The sequence below is a fragment of the Lissotriton helveticus genome, chromosome 7 (assembly GCF_964261635.1).
Source record: "Lissotriton helveticus chromosome 7, aLisHel1.1, whole genome shotgun sequence".
NCBI classification, from domain to species: domain Eukaryota; kingdom Metazoa; phylum Chordata; class Amphibia; order Caudata; family Salamandridae; genus Lissotriton; species Lissotriton helveticus.
The window spans coordinates 587153649-587169102 of NC_136068.1; the positions used below are offsets into that span (position 1 = coordinate 587153649).

The 15454-nt window shown below is 47.1% G+C and overlaps 1 protein-coding gene across 10 annotated transcripts in view; it reads left to right on the forward strand.

The window, feature by feature from the left end:
- The first annotated feature begins 301 nt into the window (after positions 1-301).
- Positions 302-15454, forward strand: part of BRD8 (bromodomain containing 8) — a 791877-nt gene continuing 776724 nt past the window's right edge. For 9 of the 10 annotated variants that reach the window (XM_078652722.1, XM_078652724.1, XM_078652723.1 and 6 more), the window contains exon 1: positions 302-378. In XM_078652722.1, coding sequence (XP_078508848.1) covers positions 303-378 — 76 coding nt within the window. In that variant the 5' untranslated portion in view covers position 302. The remainder of the gene's footprint in view (positions 379-15454) is intronic. The other variant, XM_078652731.1, reaches the window with a different exon arrangement.

The window sequence follows — 15454 nt, forward strand, 5'->3', positions numbered from 1 at the left end:
AAACTGCAAAAAGAAATCCACGTCAGACGCACATGACACCTATCCAATTCAAAATCTCGTCCAAGGCTATAATTCATAAACAACGTTTTCCCACGATTTCCCTTCGAATTGACTTTTTGTAGCTAAAAGCAATAAGAGGTGTCATTTTATTTCACCTGACCTGCGAAACGCCCCCTGTTATTTCCCGTCGTAACACGGTGGCCTCTAGAAGCTACGACTACATTTCCCACAATACTAAGCGGCCACTTCCACATTTCCCAACAGGCCACAGCGCAGATCACGAAACACAACAACGCTAGAACATGGTACTCAGACTACATTTCCCAGCACCCCACATAAGAAAGCAGACCGCGACCAAGATGGCGACAGGGAGCGGCAGTGAGTACCTGGACCCTACAAGGGGGCGTATGTGGGTGTGGCGCAGCACTGGGGTTCACGGTGTCTTTTATTTAAGATGTAGAGGAGGGAGGAAAGCTCCCCTACCCATTATTAGATGCAACGCGGGCCATTCCGGTGCATTGCGCGGACAATAATACCATAGAGAACTGGGAGGACTCGGCATTGGACAGAGCGTCTAGTCAAGACTGAAAACAATCGGTGACGGACCTCTTTAGTCCGTTTTCTGTGTCAGTTGTAGCGGTCTACTTAAACCACTTGAGTCAGTATAAGGATGCGCGCCGGTTTTGAGGTGCAGGCTTGGTGGTATTGGGCCGGGTGGAGTGGGCCCACTGCGTACAGTACACTTGAATCACGTTAATTGTGCTGTCGTAATTATATGCCTCTCTTCTTATCAGTGAGAAAATAATTGGGCGTTATATGGGTATATATGTATATCTTCCCTGCCAGTGTATGAGTAGCGGTGTCATAGCTCCTCTTTCCGCCCAGTGCTATTTGTCCTATGAACGGCAATGAAGCACCCCGGCTTTGTGTGTATGCATTTAGTGACACTACAAACCCTGGCGCTTAATAGTTAATGACTAATAAACAAAACAAAAAGAAAACTGGCTGCAGATCCTCTTCATCAAATGGTAAAGTTAACCTGTGTGGTTTATTGACATGGTCCCGCTGGGCAAGTGCGAATTAGTAACGACCTGGCTCTGTATCACTTGAACACTAAGGTTTTGCCAGTCTAGGATGATTGGTGTCTTCAGTAATTTATGAGTTGTAGCAGCGCTTGTTTACCAACATTGGCCTGATTACTACATGGGGGGTGAAACAAGGTGCTACTTATCTCACCTCATAAATAACGATATCACTGGGTATGTTATTTATCAGGAGAGGTAAAATAGTGGCTATTACGAGTTTTCAGGGAATAACTGGGATTTTGGTGTTTAACGCACCAAAACTTCTCGTGGTATCGTAAAACCATACACATTTCTGCATTTAGCCCTGATTAAATTTAACGAAGGCACGCGTTCAATAATTTTCATATGCAATAAATAATTTGTAATGATGCTTGTAGCCCTCCCCACATATGAGATCTAGAGCCAGTTGATTATAGGGAACTTCTTTATTATAAATATCTTGCAGGAGAGCGCCGGGACATCCGATGCCCTCAGGGGTTATCACCCGACTCGCTCTGTGTAGCGCGATCGGGAAAATGGTCGCCTCGCATGCTACGTGGTGACGTAGCGTGCAACACTAGAGCGCGACTACATATCTACCCCTTTTTGTACCACAACATAAATCACAGTGTCTCTAGCGTGTAGAGCTAATTTCATAGTCTCATAGTTCTCGAAATCTTGCAGGCCTCACCACCACTCTGCCCCCACGTGTGCGCCTTATCGGGGTGGAGATCACTTCTCTGGAACAGTTCTCAGCTGCGGTCACTGCCTTCCCCTCCAATGCACTCGGCCGTTCTCTCCGCGGGGACACTCTCTCTTCTCCTAGATGTTATTCTGCTCCGGAGGCCTCTCCTTCTCTCAGCTCCCCACTCTGTACTTCCTTTTCCACGCTACCTTCTCCTTCCATGCTGCCTGGTACATTTCCTAGAGCACTCGGCTCCACTGCAGTTCTCTCTCTTTGTTCCGGCGCCCAGTCCAGTATCTTACTCCATCGTGACATGCGATCTTGGGACCACACATTCCCATCACTGAGTAGCGCCGCTCTGTCGTAGACCTCCTTCACTTGTAGCGGTTGACTGTATTTGCTGTCTCCTTTTTAGGTTTCGCCTCGCCGAAAGCTGCGCAGCAGACTTTCGCGCAGGCGAAATCTTATGAATTACAGTATGGATGTTTGTGCCGCCTCTCTGTTCCATTGGCTAGCTCCATAAATGGAGGCAAGCCATTGGAACAGAGATCTGTCCGTCATGGCCGGACCAGATTCGTGGGCGTTCCCGACAGTTTTTCGCATTTTGCCCACGTCATGCGGCGGTGGGCGTGTTTTTTTTTTTTAAAAGCTTTGTTTTCGCCATTTCGGAAGTGTCCTTTGCAGGGGTGGGTTGCGCGATGTCCCGCTGTCCGTTCCCGCCCCCCTCCCGCTGTCCGTGAGCCCGTTCCCGCCCCCCCTCCCGCTGTCCATGTGTGCCCGTTCCCAACGGTGGTCTCCCATTATCACTTGCTGAGGCCCCAGCTTTCACTACGCTCGGCCTGATGAGCTCTTACTTCTGACTGGCTGAAGCTGTTGTGGTGCCGATCTCCATCCCTTCTCGAGGGTGCCCTCCAAAGCAGCCAGACCTCCGTTGCCCTGTGTGTGCCGTTTACGCTTCTTCCTGCACCCTGCCAGCCCTGCCCCCGCTGGTGCGGATCGCCGTACGCCGCTACCCCCACATCAAGATTGTTGATACTGAGGCCCTTGACTCGACGTGCCGCTTCCCGCCGCCCTGGCTGCACAGTCGCCCCCTACTGGCAATGGGCCCACTGACACAGACAGTAAGTAGTAAGTCCTACATGCCGGAACTGAGATCAGAGCGCCAGCCGCAATTTGGAAACGGCTGTCTCTTGACCCCCCCATAAGCCCCGGGGCGGTCTACGTTTCTCCTAACGGCTTTGACCTCCGCCACAAGGCCCTGACTTCGAACCAGGCCACGGGTCCTGGTTCATGCTCTAACCACCTCCCATAAACACCCTTGTCTGCCTCTTTGAGCCATGTTTTAATGTCGCCCCACTACCGGAATGAGCCCCCGACCGTGACAAGTCGGTCCTCCCCCACCCCCCACCTTCATTCTCATACTCTTGCGGACTGGACAAACAGAAGAAGACCCCCCCCCCCCTCCCCTTTCCATTTTCAGTCTCCTGCAGTTTCAGCAAATCGTAGGAGACTAATTACAATTGGTCTCAAAACCCCTAAAACCAGATGGCAACTTTCGCTCATTTCTTGCTCCCAAGATGGCCTACGTGTTGCCCCCCCTCATGAGAACACGGAGAATGATTACCTATCCTCGTGTCCGCCCAAGCCTCACTCTCAAAGAAACTCTCTACCTGGACTGTGACTTTCGCACAGAGTTTTTGCTCTGCTGACATACACCCCTATTATTTATATAATTAGTATCTTTTACCTCTACAATTTTGTTATCTCTATAACTATTGCCCCCCTGTTTAACTGAGTGCTGATGTCTCGCCATCATGTCTGTTATGTTGTTACTGTGACAAATCTGGCGTGCTACCACCCTAATTATGTTATCTTTATAAGTATTGCTCCCCAGTTTAATTTTACTTTCAATTTCACTAGAATTTGATGCTCCGTTATCATTAGCATTGTTACACTATCCTAGCTTGACCCGGCTGTGTTCTAATCTGTCTAATTCTGGTGACACCCCAGTTGTGTAGCTAGTGTGTGGGGGGGCTCTGTGTGGGTGTGTGTGTGGGGGGGCCTCTGTGTGGGGGGGGCTCTGTGTGGGTGTGTGGGGGGGCTCTGTGTGGTTGTGTGTGTGGGGGGCTCTGTGTGGGTGTGTGTGTGGGGGGGGCTATGTGTGCGTGTGGGGGGGGGCTCTGTGTGGGGGGACTCTATAGGTGTGTGTGGCATTTGCGAGAGATTAAGCTATTGGCATTGTAAATGACAATGCCATTTATTTATCTGTTTTCAAAACCAACACATAAATAAAAATGTTGTCATTTACAATGCCAATAGCTCTAACTTGTCATGTCATTCCTGGCCACCAGTACATCTGCTTGGTCTTTACAATTCCTAGATGTCCTTCATATAGTATCGCCAACAGGTGCGGTACCAGCGTGGTCGGGGGGACAACTTTGTCCCCTCTGTACATGAATGTGCCCTTGTCATCCAGGGGCAATTCTTCTCGAACTTCATAGAATTTCCTGAGCGGTGTTCTTAGATGTTTCTTTTCCGGCCATCCCCGGAGGATACATTCTTTTATTTCTTGGATGTCTTGGTCTTCTTCATATGCTTCCAAACGTTCCTGGTTGCTAATTACCTTCTCCAGGTCTTCTGTCAGAGCCACCATCTCCTCACTGTCTTCTTCACCTTCCGGAGCTCTTTCCATTGCAGCAGCTCTGCTGAGGTAGTCCGCTACCCTGTTCCTGTTTCCCGAGATGTATTCCACGTCGTATCTGTATTCTAGTAGTTTCAGCGTCATCTTGGCTATTCGAGGGGTGGCACTCGCATGCCCACTCGACATGAGTACTTTGACGAGGGGTTTGTGGTCGGTTCTGAGTTGGAACCTCGTGCCCCACAGGAACTGACGGAATTTCCCCATGGCCCATACCACGGCCAGCATCTCTTTCTCTATGACACTGAATTTTTGTTCCGTGGCAGAGAGGGCCCTGGACGCGAAGCTAAGAGTTTCCATGGTTCCATTCCTTCCTTCTTGCATGGGGACTGCTCCCAGTCCCTTATCGCTAGCATCCGTAGTCAGCACTGACAGTCCTTGGGGATCATATCCCTGCAGGGGTATGGCTTGGCTGATGTCGTCCTTCAGGTCATCGAATTCTTTCTGTGTCTCTTCCGTCCATGTGAACACTGTTTTGTCCCTTATGAGTTGCCTCAGGTGGTGCGTCTTCGTGGCAAAATGTTGTACGAATTTGCTGTAGTATTTAGCCATCCCTAAAAAGGATCTCACTTCTTCCTTGCTAGACGGTGGGGGCGCATCACAAATGGCTTTGACATTCGTTCTTTTCGGAGTGATGCCGAGCTCTCCTATCTCGTGTCCTAGGTAGGTGACGGAGGTCATTCCTAGCCGGCACTTCTCGCACTCCGCAGTTAAGCCCTTTTCTTCTAGGACTCGCAGTACCAGTTCCAATTTCTCGTCATGATCTTTCAGGTCTTTCCCCATCACCAAGATGTCGTCCTGGAAGTACTGCACTCCTTCGATGTCCTTGAAGAGATGGTGCATTAGCTTCTGAAATACTGCTGCTGCTAGTCCGAACGGCATTCTGCGGAACTGGTAACACCAGAAAGGCGTTTTGAACGATGTCAGTCTCCTGCTCTCCGGGTGCAAAGCTATTTGGTGATAGGCTGACGTGAGATCAATGGTGGAGAACCATTTTACTCCTTTTGCCTTTGCCAACATTTCTTCGATGCGGGGTAGGGGGAATTTCTCTACTACGATGCACTTGTTTAGCTCTCTCAAGTCAATGCAGAGCCGGACCTTGCCGTTGGGTTTCATCGCTACCACTAGCGGCGCCAACCACTCTGCGCAGTTTATGGGCTCGATGATTCCATTTTCCTTCAATCTGCGTAACTCTTGTTGTACTGCCTCTCGTACGGCGATGGGAACATTCCGCACCTTGTGAGAAACCCGTTGGGAGTCTTCTTTGAATTCTATTTTATGTGTAAATTTCTCCAATTTGCCGACCTTTCCTCCAAACACTCTGGGGAAGTCCCTCTTCATTTTCTCGAAATCCGGCCAACGCTCAGGTCCTGTCATCAATACTTGGGTGTCTCCTCCAGGATCCAGTTGTATGCCTAGGTCTCCTTGATCCATCCACCCTAAGACCGATGGCCCCTTCTCTGCCACGTACAACTTGCACTCTGCGCTCCGTCCATTGAATTCGAAGGTCCGCGCTCTGTAGCCCACCATGGGGATCGGCTCTCCGTGTACGTGACTGGTACTATATCCGGAGGTTCTAACCGCGGGCCCAGACGGGGTCTGAACTTCTCATTCCACACTGCTCTTTGGATGATGGTATACGGGGACCCCGAATCTACTACAATTCTGATCAGTACTCCTCCGATCATCATGTCGCACTGCGGCTTGCGGGACCTCTGGCCGTCTATGCCCAGTACTTGGCCATCCACACACAGTACTGTGTCCTCTTCCTCATGCTCTTTACCTTCCGCTTCTTCTAGATCTTGTCCTACATATTTAACGGTGTTGCGACCAGCTTTCCGGCGACACACTTTCTCGTAGTGTCCTATTAGGCCACAGAACATACACTTCGCCCGGAACGCCGGACATCTTTTGTCGTGGGCCTGACTGCCGCATCGGTAGCCCGCGTTCCTGCCTCCTCTGTTCTGCTTTCCTTGCTGCGTCGGTTTCCCGGACCATCTGTTGGGTCCTCTATTATTCGCCGTCGGGATTTTGCTCCTTCCTGCTGGTTCTTCATCGTCTACCTTGTTCACCATGGGTCTCGGGGCTGGTTCCCTCTTTGCTGCATCAGCGCACCTTTTTGCCAGTTCAGCCTTTTTCACCATGGCGATCACCTCCTTGAGCGTGGCGTCTCCACTCGCCCACAATTTGTCTTGCACCGTTTTGTTGGTGGTGTGCATGACTATCTGGTCCTTTAAGAACTTACCATGCAACGCGCCGAACTTGCATGTCGTCGGCAGTTTCTTCAACGCCGCTACGTATTCATCGATTGACTCGCCCACTTCTTGCTTCCTCTGCTGGAAATTGTATCGGTCGATCGACGTGCACACCGCAGGTCTGTAGTGATTGTTCAACTCTTCTACGGCATATCCGAACACGTCATCGTCTGCGGCATCTCTGGGCATGGGCACTAGGTTCTGAAATACTCTAATCCCTTTGGGGCCCAAATTGTGTAGGAGTATCCTCTTCTTTCTTTTACTTGGAAAGGATTCTCCATTCTCGTCCTTTAGGGCTTCAATGTAGTTCATAATATACTCTCTCCAGTCCTCCCATTTCATCAGGGGCTCACCTGGTTTGGGTAGGAACGGTATCGGTGTCATCAATGAAGATGCCTGCTAACTCATTTCGGCGCGTCTCCCTGGTTCTATCTCCTGGCCTCTCGGGCGGCCCGGCGCGCTTGCACCCTCACCCTGCACTGGTTGCTGTTGGGGACCCTCTGCTCCCCTTACGCCGTCTCTCGCTGGTCTCTCGCTGGTTCCGCCAGGGCCACCTTCTAGATTGGTGTCTTCCTTGTGTGGCCTCTACTCTGGCGTTTCTCCCCCGTTTTTTTCTTTCCCCTTCCGGTTGCAGGGGTCTATGTGGGGCCTGTTCCTGTCTCCTCTTGTAGTTTCCTTTTTTTTTTTCTTCAGTGCCCGTTGTACCTGGTCTTGTGAGCACTGCTCCAATCTGTGTCCTCCTCTGCCACGCTCTCCTGCTCTGCTTGTTTGCCTTCCTTTTTGCCCTCGTGGCTCTGTCTATGCTTCCTATGTGGGATCTGGGGCCTCGAGGTGCTGGGTTCTTTCTTCTTCCTCTTTTCTTTTTTTCCTTATTTTCCTGCCACTCTTGTCGCCACTGTAATGATGCTTGTAGCCCTCCCCACATATGAGATCTGGAGCCAGTTGATTATAGGGAACTTCTTTATTATAAATATCTTGCATCCGACGCCCTCAGGGGCTATCACCCGACTCGCGCTGTGTAGCGCGATCGGGAAAATGGCCGCCTCGCACTCTACGTGGTGACGTAGCGTGCAACACTAGAGCGCGACTCTACATAACTTTTAACTTGTAATTCTGATTCGTGCACTGAGGGGTTTTTGCATTGGTCAGAATGCACTGACCCACTCATAATCCCCATGTTAGTCCATAATAATTCGGACTAGGCTAGTCCATAAAAATTAGGAATATGTGCTATTTACTACACCCAATAAATAACTTACCCTGGGGTATTGTTATGGGGTGTGATAAATAGCTTTGTGATTCTTACGAACTTTAAATCAGGGCCTATGTGGTAAATGATTGTAGGAAAGACAGGTTATGCCGAGTGTATATGGTTAGATTCTTGGAATAAATGTCCCAATATCCATATTGCTTGTAGGTTTTTCTTAGTTCTGTATTTATTTAAGTCAAATGAAAGTAACGGAAACAACCAACACGTGTTTTGCCAGTATTACATGGACTCTTTGCTAATCTGCTTGAACACTTACAGGATGATCATTAAACATATTGTTTAGTATCTTTTGCCTCGAAAAAACCCTTGGCATGACACCCATACTGGCAAAACATGTCAGCTGTTTCTGTTCCTTTCATTTGACTTAAATAAAGAACTAAGAAAAATCTACAAGCATATCTGGATATTGTGACATTTATTCCAAGTATCTAAACATATACACCCGGCATAACCTGTCTTTCCTACTATTAATTCCCATAATCTGGTGTAACCATCAGACAGGTTTGTCGTTCTTGAAAAACGAATAGGTGTCCTGTCTGGTTGTGCGTATATCCCAGCTGCTCACCCCTCCGATAATCTTATGTATGATATACATGACACATTCTTCTCTTTGATAAAACCGCACTTCATCAAGCCAGTGAGGGCTAACAGAAAAGTACCAATTACATTGGCGAGCTGGTTCAACAAACAGTGTAGGGTAGCCAGACTGGAGTTGGGCAGAGCACTCAAAAGCAGGGACAAGGCCTTGATTAGCGCCACCAGGAAACATTATAATGATAGCATCCGCAAGGCTAAGAAGCGGTGGGATGAGGAGTATTGGGAGGAGCTACTCGAGGCCGCAGGGCAAAAGGATTCCAGACTTTTCTGGAAAACTGTGAAATGGGGAAGAGGGGGTACCCCCAATAATCCCGACAACAATGTCGATGAGGCATTGTGGGTCGATTATTTTAAACCCCAGTATTCTGAGAGTAGGGATATGGTGGCCATAGAACCAATTTCTATGGTATTTTGCAAGGGTGATTTATTTCTAACTAAGGATGCGGAACTCGTAATTTCAACCCTGCAGGGGGGGAAAGCCCCTGGGTTAGATGGAATCCCCTCAGACATTTTTAAGCACGACAAGGCTCGGTGGGCAAAATATGCGACCTTGTTGGGAAACGGCCTAGCTAAAGGGGCAAAAATCCCCAATATATGGAAGGGGGCAATAATAATACCGATCTTCAAGAAAGGTGACCGGTCACTCCCGGCAAATTATAGACCAATAAGTTTGCTGGCCACTATGCAAAAAGTAGTGGGGAAGATGTTGGTCGACAAACTTATGGCCTGGGTAGAGGACAATAATGCTCTATCCCCCTTCCAGGCAGGATTTAGACGTGCAACCAGTACGGTCGATCAAATTTTTCGCTTCACCATGCTACGGTGGGGGACTGTACTCCTGGGTAAAGGCAGCCTTTATGTAGCATTTGTAGATCTAAGGGCTGCCTTTGATCTGGGCCTAGGAGCACGTTGTGGGAGGTTTTGTCCAAGATAGGGGTCCCACTTGATTTGCTCACATTGATAATGCGTCTCCATAAAAGTAACTATGCCAAGGTCCAGTGGGGGAGGAATGGGGAATCCACTACCAACTTCCCAGTTGAGCGGGGGGTGCGGCAGGGATGTGCAATGGCACCCCTGCTGTTCTCCCTGTTCATCAATGGCATAGTGGATAGGATATTGGACGCAATGGTTGACGCACCTTCGTTAGCGGGCATCAGAGTTCCTATTCTGATGTTCGCTGACGACACCTTGATCGTGTCCAAGACCCCGTCGGGCCTCCAGCGCGCCCTGAATATATTCGACACATTCTGTAAAGAACGGGGCCTCGAGGTTAATGTAAATAAAACCAAGTTGATGGCCTTTGGGCAAAAGCGCCAATCTCAACCCAAGGTATTCTTGAATAACATCAAATTAGGGTGGAGATATCAAGTAAACTTGGTTGGGCAAGACACGTAGAGAAGGCGGTGCTGAAACACCAGCAGATTTCAGGAGCCCTCAGGGTTGAGCAAGCAAAATCTAAAACTAGGCCTATAAAACCTGTTCTTATGGTTTATGACGCAAAAGCCCTGGGCGCAACCCTCTATGGGGCTGAAGTCTGGGGCTTTGAGAGTCTTACCATCCTCCAAAGATCTGAGAACAGGATTGTGAGAGGGATAACCAGTCTCCCCCAAAGCACCCCATTAATACCGCTTGGTTTTGATTTAGGCAGAAGATCGCTTAGTGACCGTGCCCGATTGAGGCCTATCCTCTATTGGAGACGGCTATGGACAACCGTGGAAATAAGACACTACGCTGAGGGGTTCTTAGCATTGGCCAAATTAGATGCCTTTCGTAAAATTACATGGCTAAAAATGCTAAGGGACGTCCTTGCCGAGCTTGGGCTCTCCAAACTTTGGGAAAATCCCCTTGGGGAAGTATTCCCTAGTAAATCCAGTATCAAGGAAATATATTGGGATTATATCGATCAGAAGCTTTGGAGGAGCGTAACCTCGGAATCCATGGGGGGTAGATTCATGGAAATTAAACCAAGACCAGCCCTAGAAAAGTATTGGGACATTATAACTGTTCCACTAGATAGGAAACTATTTTTCCAATTAAGGGCAGGTTCCCTCCCCTTGAGGTGTTTGACGTCCAGTTGGAGAACTAGCAGTGGTTCGTGCTGCCCGTCATGTGGGGCCCCCAACGAAAGCATCGCACATTTCCTTTTTCTATGCGAGGCTTATGTAAACCCAAGAAAATCTTGGTTGGCTCCTGTTTGTAGGAACCTTGGTGTCCTAAGCGGTGTTAAGGGGTTGAGAATCATTTGTTCCTCCACTGAAATGTCCATCGTAGTTGGAACGGCAAAATACCTGGGGTGGGCATGGTCCATAAGGAGGAGGGCTTTATCCTCTAATGTGCCTTGATTTTTACCTCTTCCGCTTGTTTGATTTATCCTTGCAAGTATCTACTGGGAGAAAGACATGAATTTTAACTAGAAAATGCTGCTAAATATGTATGTTGGGAGTTTTGATTGTATAAACTTGGGAATGGTCCGTAACGCGGAGGTTTCTACACCTTAACATGCATTTAGTTTCAGCACTTTATGAGAAAGCTTATTTTTAATCCCAATTGGTAATAACTTTTATGCTTATGTACTATGTATTTTTAACTACAAATTTATTGTTATCAAATGCTTGAAGTTTTAAAATGTATGAATTTATATGTGTGTGCTTTTATGAGTGTATAACTCGAATAAAGCTTTTTCAATCGCTTATGTATGTGGCAAATGGTTGATTGACACAGGAACCTTTAAGGCATGTGCTGCTTTTGGTCTGAAATATAGTAGCAATTGTTGACATACCTAAGTAAATGATATAATATCATAGCATACACAAAGCAGTATAACACAATTATAAGAAAGTACATAACAAAACATAATACCTAACAGCTTCAATACAAGACAGCAAAATCACACTGCTCTAATGCAGCATAAATACATAGACCACAGAGCACACTACTACCACAGCAAGTATGCACAGATGTTCGTATCCCACATTACCCAGAACTTGTTTTCATGATACACTGGTAAATGGAGTTTGGACCAGCTACTTATTGCCATAACTTACCACCAGGGACATTAAATGGTGCCAGTAATAAATGTTTTGCAAAGCGGCCCAAAGTATCCATTCCAAAGATTTTCTTTAACAGTTACGTCAGGTGTGTTAGTCTATCCGATTCATTTGGAGTAAACCAACAGCACAACTACACCTCAATGCATTAATTGCTCAAAAGTGCAAGGATTAGAAAATACTGTACTGGTTGCAAGCAGGACCATACAGAGTGACAATAAAATGCTAGTCTAACTCTAAGCTTATATTAAAGTGCTTTGCCTTGATTATTCATGAGGATTAAAGAAACCGGCTACTTTTTAAAGTTAAAAATGACAAGGAACTTGCAAGCTATATTTTAAACTGACAGTCAATTGAGTGCTGTTTGTTTAGCAGTTGACTCCACTACTTGTGATTCAGGATGTATAAGCAATCTTTAAGTTTTAATCTACCTGGTAGTTTGTTTTTATGTAATTTTCTGTATTCTGCTGTTCGTGCTACTGCTGCACACTAACTCAACTGAGTCAGTTATACTAAAAGCTGTAGAGTGCAAACCTTTTGGAACTTTGTGATATTCGCATGTGGAACCCCAGTTTTTCTGTCTTCATCTGTAATTTTATATCCGCACAACCATTGCTCCAGCATTGTGAGGAAGGTCAAGTAAAGTGTTTTCCGAAAGTGACATTGGGCTATGGGTATTCGATTGTAAAAAATGGTCTGATAAAACTTACAAAGGTGTTACAGTGACCCATTTGGTTCCCTCCGGGTTTTATCTAATCTGCAGCTGATCCCCTTCCCCATAAAAAACCTGACCACACTGGGATTCACAAGAGAGTAAGAATGACTCAGTCCAAACCCTGGTTCTCCAAGGAACTTAAAGAACAGAAAAAAAGTGTTAAAAATTCGAACGCAGTTGGCGACAAGCTTACTGCCCGCTTGCCAAATTAGCTCTTAGGAAATGTCAGAATTGCTACTATGACGCAGTTAAGAACGTCAAAGGTTAGTTTTATGCGGAGCGTATTGCTCAATCCACGAACAACTCAAAGGAAATCTTCTTGATTGACCAGAGCTTTTTGAAACCGTTCGCAGATGATAAGGCTGCCCCTGCCTCCAATTCCTGGTGCGAGCAACTCTCTGATTTTGTTGTCAATAACATACAAGAAATTCAGGCTAGTTTGGGGCCAGCTAGCTTGGGCCTGACTGAATATCCAGCCCAGGCTGTTTGCGAACCTGATTGCACACATATGACCTTGACAGGATTCACGCCCATTCCGTTGGCCGATACCAATCTATTCTTAAAGCACTCAAATCAGGACCCCCGGCAGACCCCTGTCTTGCCAGGCAGCTGGCAACAGTGACAACAGTAGTTAATCCCGAAGTTAATAACATCATTAACTTGTCTCTGCAGTCTGCCACAGTGCCTGAGGGATGGAAAAAGGCCAAGTTATTACCCCTGTTAAAAAAAACCCTCATTGAACCCAGGCACCCTGGCTAGCTATCGACCAATCTTACTCCTTCCAGCTGTGGCGAAGGTTTGTGATAAGGCAGTCTTTAAACAGCTGTCTGCTTTTATTGAAACATCTGGTGCTCTTGACCCGGGTCAGTCCGGTTTTAGAGCCTTATACAGCACTGAGACTGCTTTGGTCGAGATAACAGAGGCTATTAGGGATTGTTGTGATTCTGGTGGCAGAGCGGCCACGCTTTTATTGGACCTCTCTGCCGCATTTGATACGGTTCCACACCGTCAGCTTTTAGCTCGCCTGTCTAATTTTGGAATTTCAGGTCAGGTGTGGGATTGGATTGAATCCTTTTTGTCCAATAGATCTCAACATGTGTGGGTCCCGCCTTTTTCGTCCATACCAAGAAGCATTACTACAGGCGTCCTAGGCTCTAAGTTGAGCCCTCTGCTTTTTAACATGTATGTGACTCAATTGATATATTTGGCGGAAGGATTGGGTGCCAAAATTATAACCTACGCCAATGACACACAGCTGCTTTTCACATGGAGGAAACGTTGAGTCTTCCATCGAATCAGCTAGAAACTGCCTGACAGAAGTTTTTAATTGGCTGGCACGAACCCAACTTAAATGTAACGAGGAAAAGTCGGAGGTCCTTCTTTATGGGACCTTTCTGACGAATTTTCGAGATGACCTGTGGCCATCGGGCTTCCCCAAGCCAAAAACCCAGGGTAGCCCAGCAAAAAATCTTGGTGTTTGGTTTAGCGAGGATCTCAGATTTCGAACACAGATTAATAAGTAACAGGAGTGTGCTTTGGTAGATTGAAACTTCTTAGAAAGTTTTTGCCGCTCCTGCCAAAAGCGGCCAAAGAAATGGTGACCCGTGCTCTTATCCCGTTGCGGCTTGATTATGCCAATTCCCTTTACATCGGCCTACCTTGCTACTAGATAAAAAAGCTGCAGACCATTCAGAACGCGGACGCTCAAATGCTATTAGGCATTCCGCAAAGCTTCGGAATCAAGCAGTGTCTTCGCGACTTGCATTGGCTGCCTGTTGACCAGCGCATTTTGTTCAAGGCACTAACCATTACTCACAGTGCCCTCTACAAGTCTGTACCCTGTTACCTCACGAGGCGTTTTAATTTTTATACGCCACCCAGGCATCTCCGGTCAAAAGGTCAATGCCTTACTACCATTCCACGCTACCGCTTCGCCAGAATGGGAGGGAGTTCCCTCTCCGTAAGGGCGGCCAAGGCCTGGAATAGCCTGCCCTTTGAGCTCAGGAATAACCACGATCTGAGGACGTTTAAGAAGCAATTGAAAACCGTACTTTTTAATTAGGTGGTTTAGCTGCTATTTTCTCTTCTGCTCACCCCTGCATTGGCCTATTGCGCCAGGACAGTTCTGGGTAGCTGTGTGCGTTATAAATGTGTGGTAACATAACATAACATAACATTCACCCTGAGGTTGCTTTCACCGTAGCCCTATATTCCAGTTCCCTCTGCCTTCTGGGCTTCTTATGAGACTTTAAATCACAACGCCCTCTACTGTTAGCACAGCTGTCTTCTTAATACCCCCTCTGTTCTGCTTATAGCTACAATATAATGATACATATCGGCTTAAATACGACCCATATATCACTCTTATTGCCCTCTACACTGACCTTTGCTTATATCTCAAATTCACCTTTGTGCAGGCTTGTATTCTGATATCACTTCACTCATTGTAGTCTGGAACAGAGGCAAACCCCCAGAGCGGGGGGAAGAGGAAGACAAGGAGGGGGCAGGGGGGCCGCAAGAGACGGCTTCTCACCCCCAGCCACTAGGAGCAAGAAGGTGTACAACAAGAAATGGCAATGATGACGGTTAATCTTACCATTACCAATTTGACGAATAAACAACTGACGGAGACTGAGGAGTCAGTACTCAAGCTGGGACTCGCGTTTTGCCCCCAAAAGGGCATGGAGTTTAGACAGACTCGAATTGATGTTTTTAAATTTACACAGAAGCTTAAACTCCATAAATACTTTAAGACTAAGCCGAAAACTGCTAAACCAACTAAGAGAGGGGGTCCAAATTTGGCAACGGACTCCTTCACTGGAAGTGATCTCAATGCAATCATGGTACTGGAGGAATTAAGAACTGAGGTCCCAGAGAATGCTCTAATGTCGATTAGCCGATCACAACAACTGGCTGTAACAGGCATAGAGCAAAGTGGAGGCCTGGCTCCCTTCAAGCCTGTCTCACAATTTCTTCCTCAAATGGCATTTGATGCCATTGACACTTTTGCGGACTCTGTCATCAAAGACTTGGAAAAACAATGTCGCAAACAGAAGTTTATGGTGAGCCATAAGACGGACAAAAATAATTTTTCTTTTAAACAACAGTTGGCCTTGAATAATC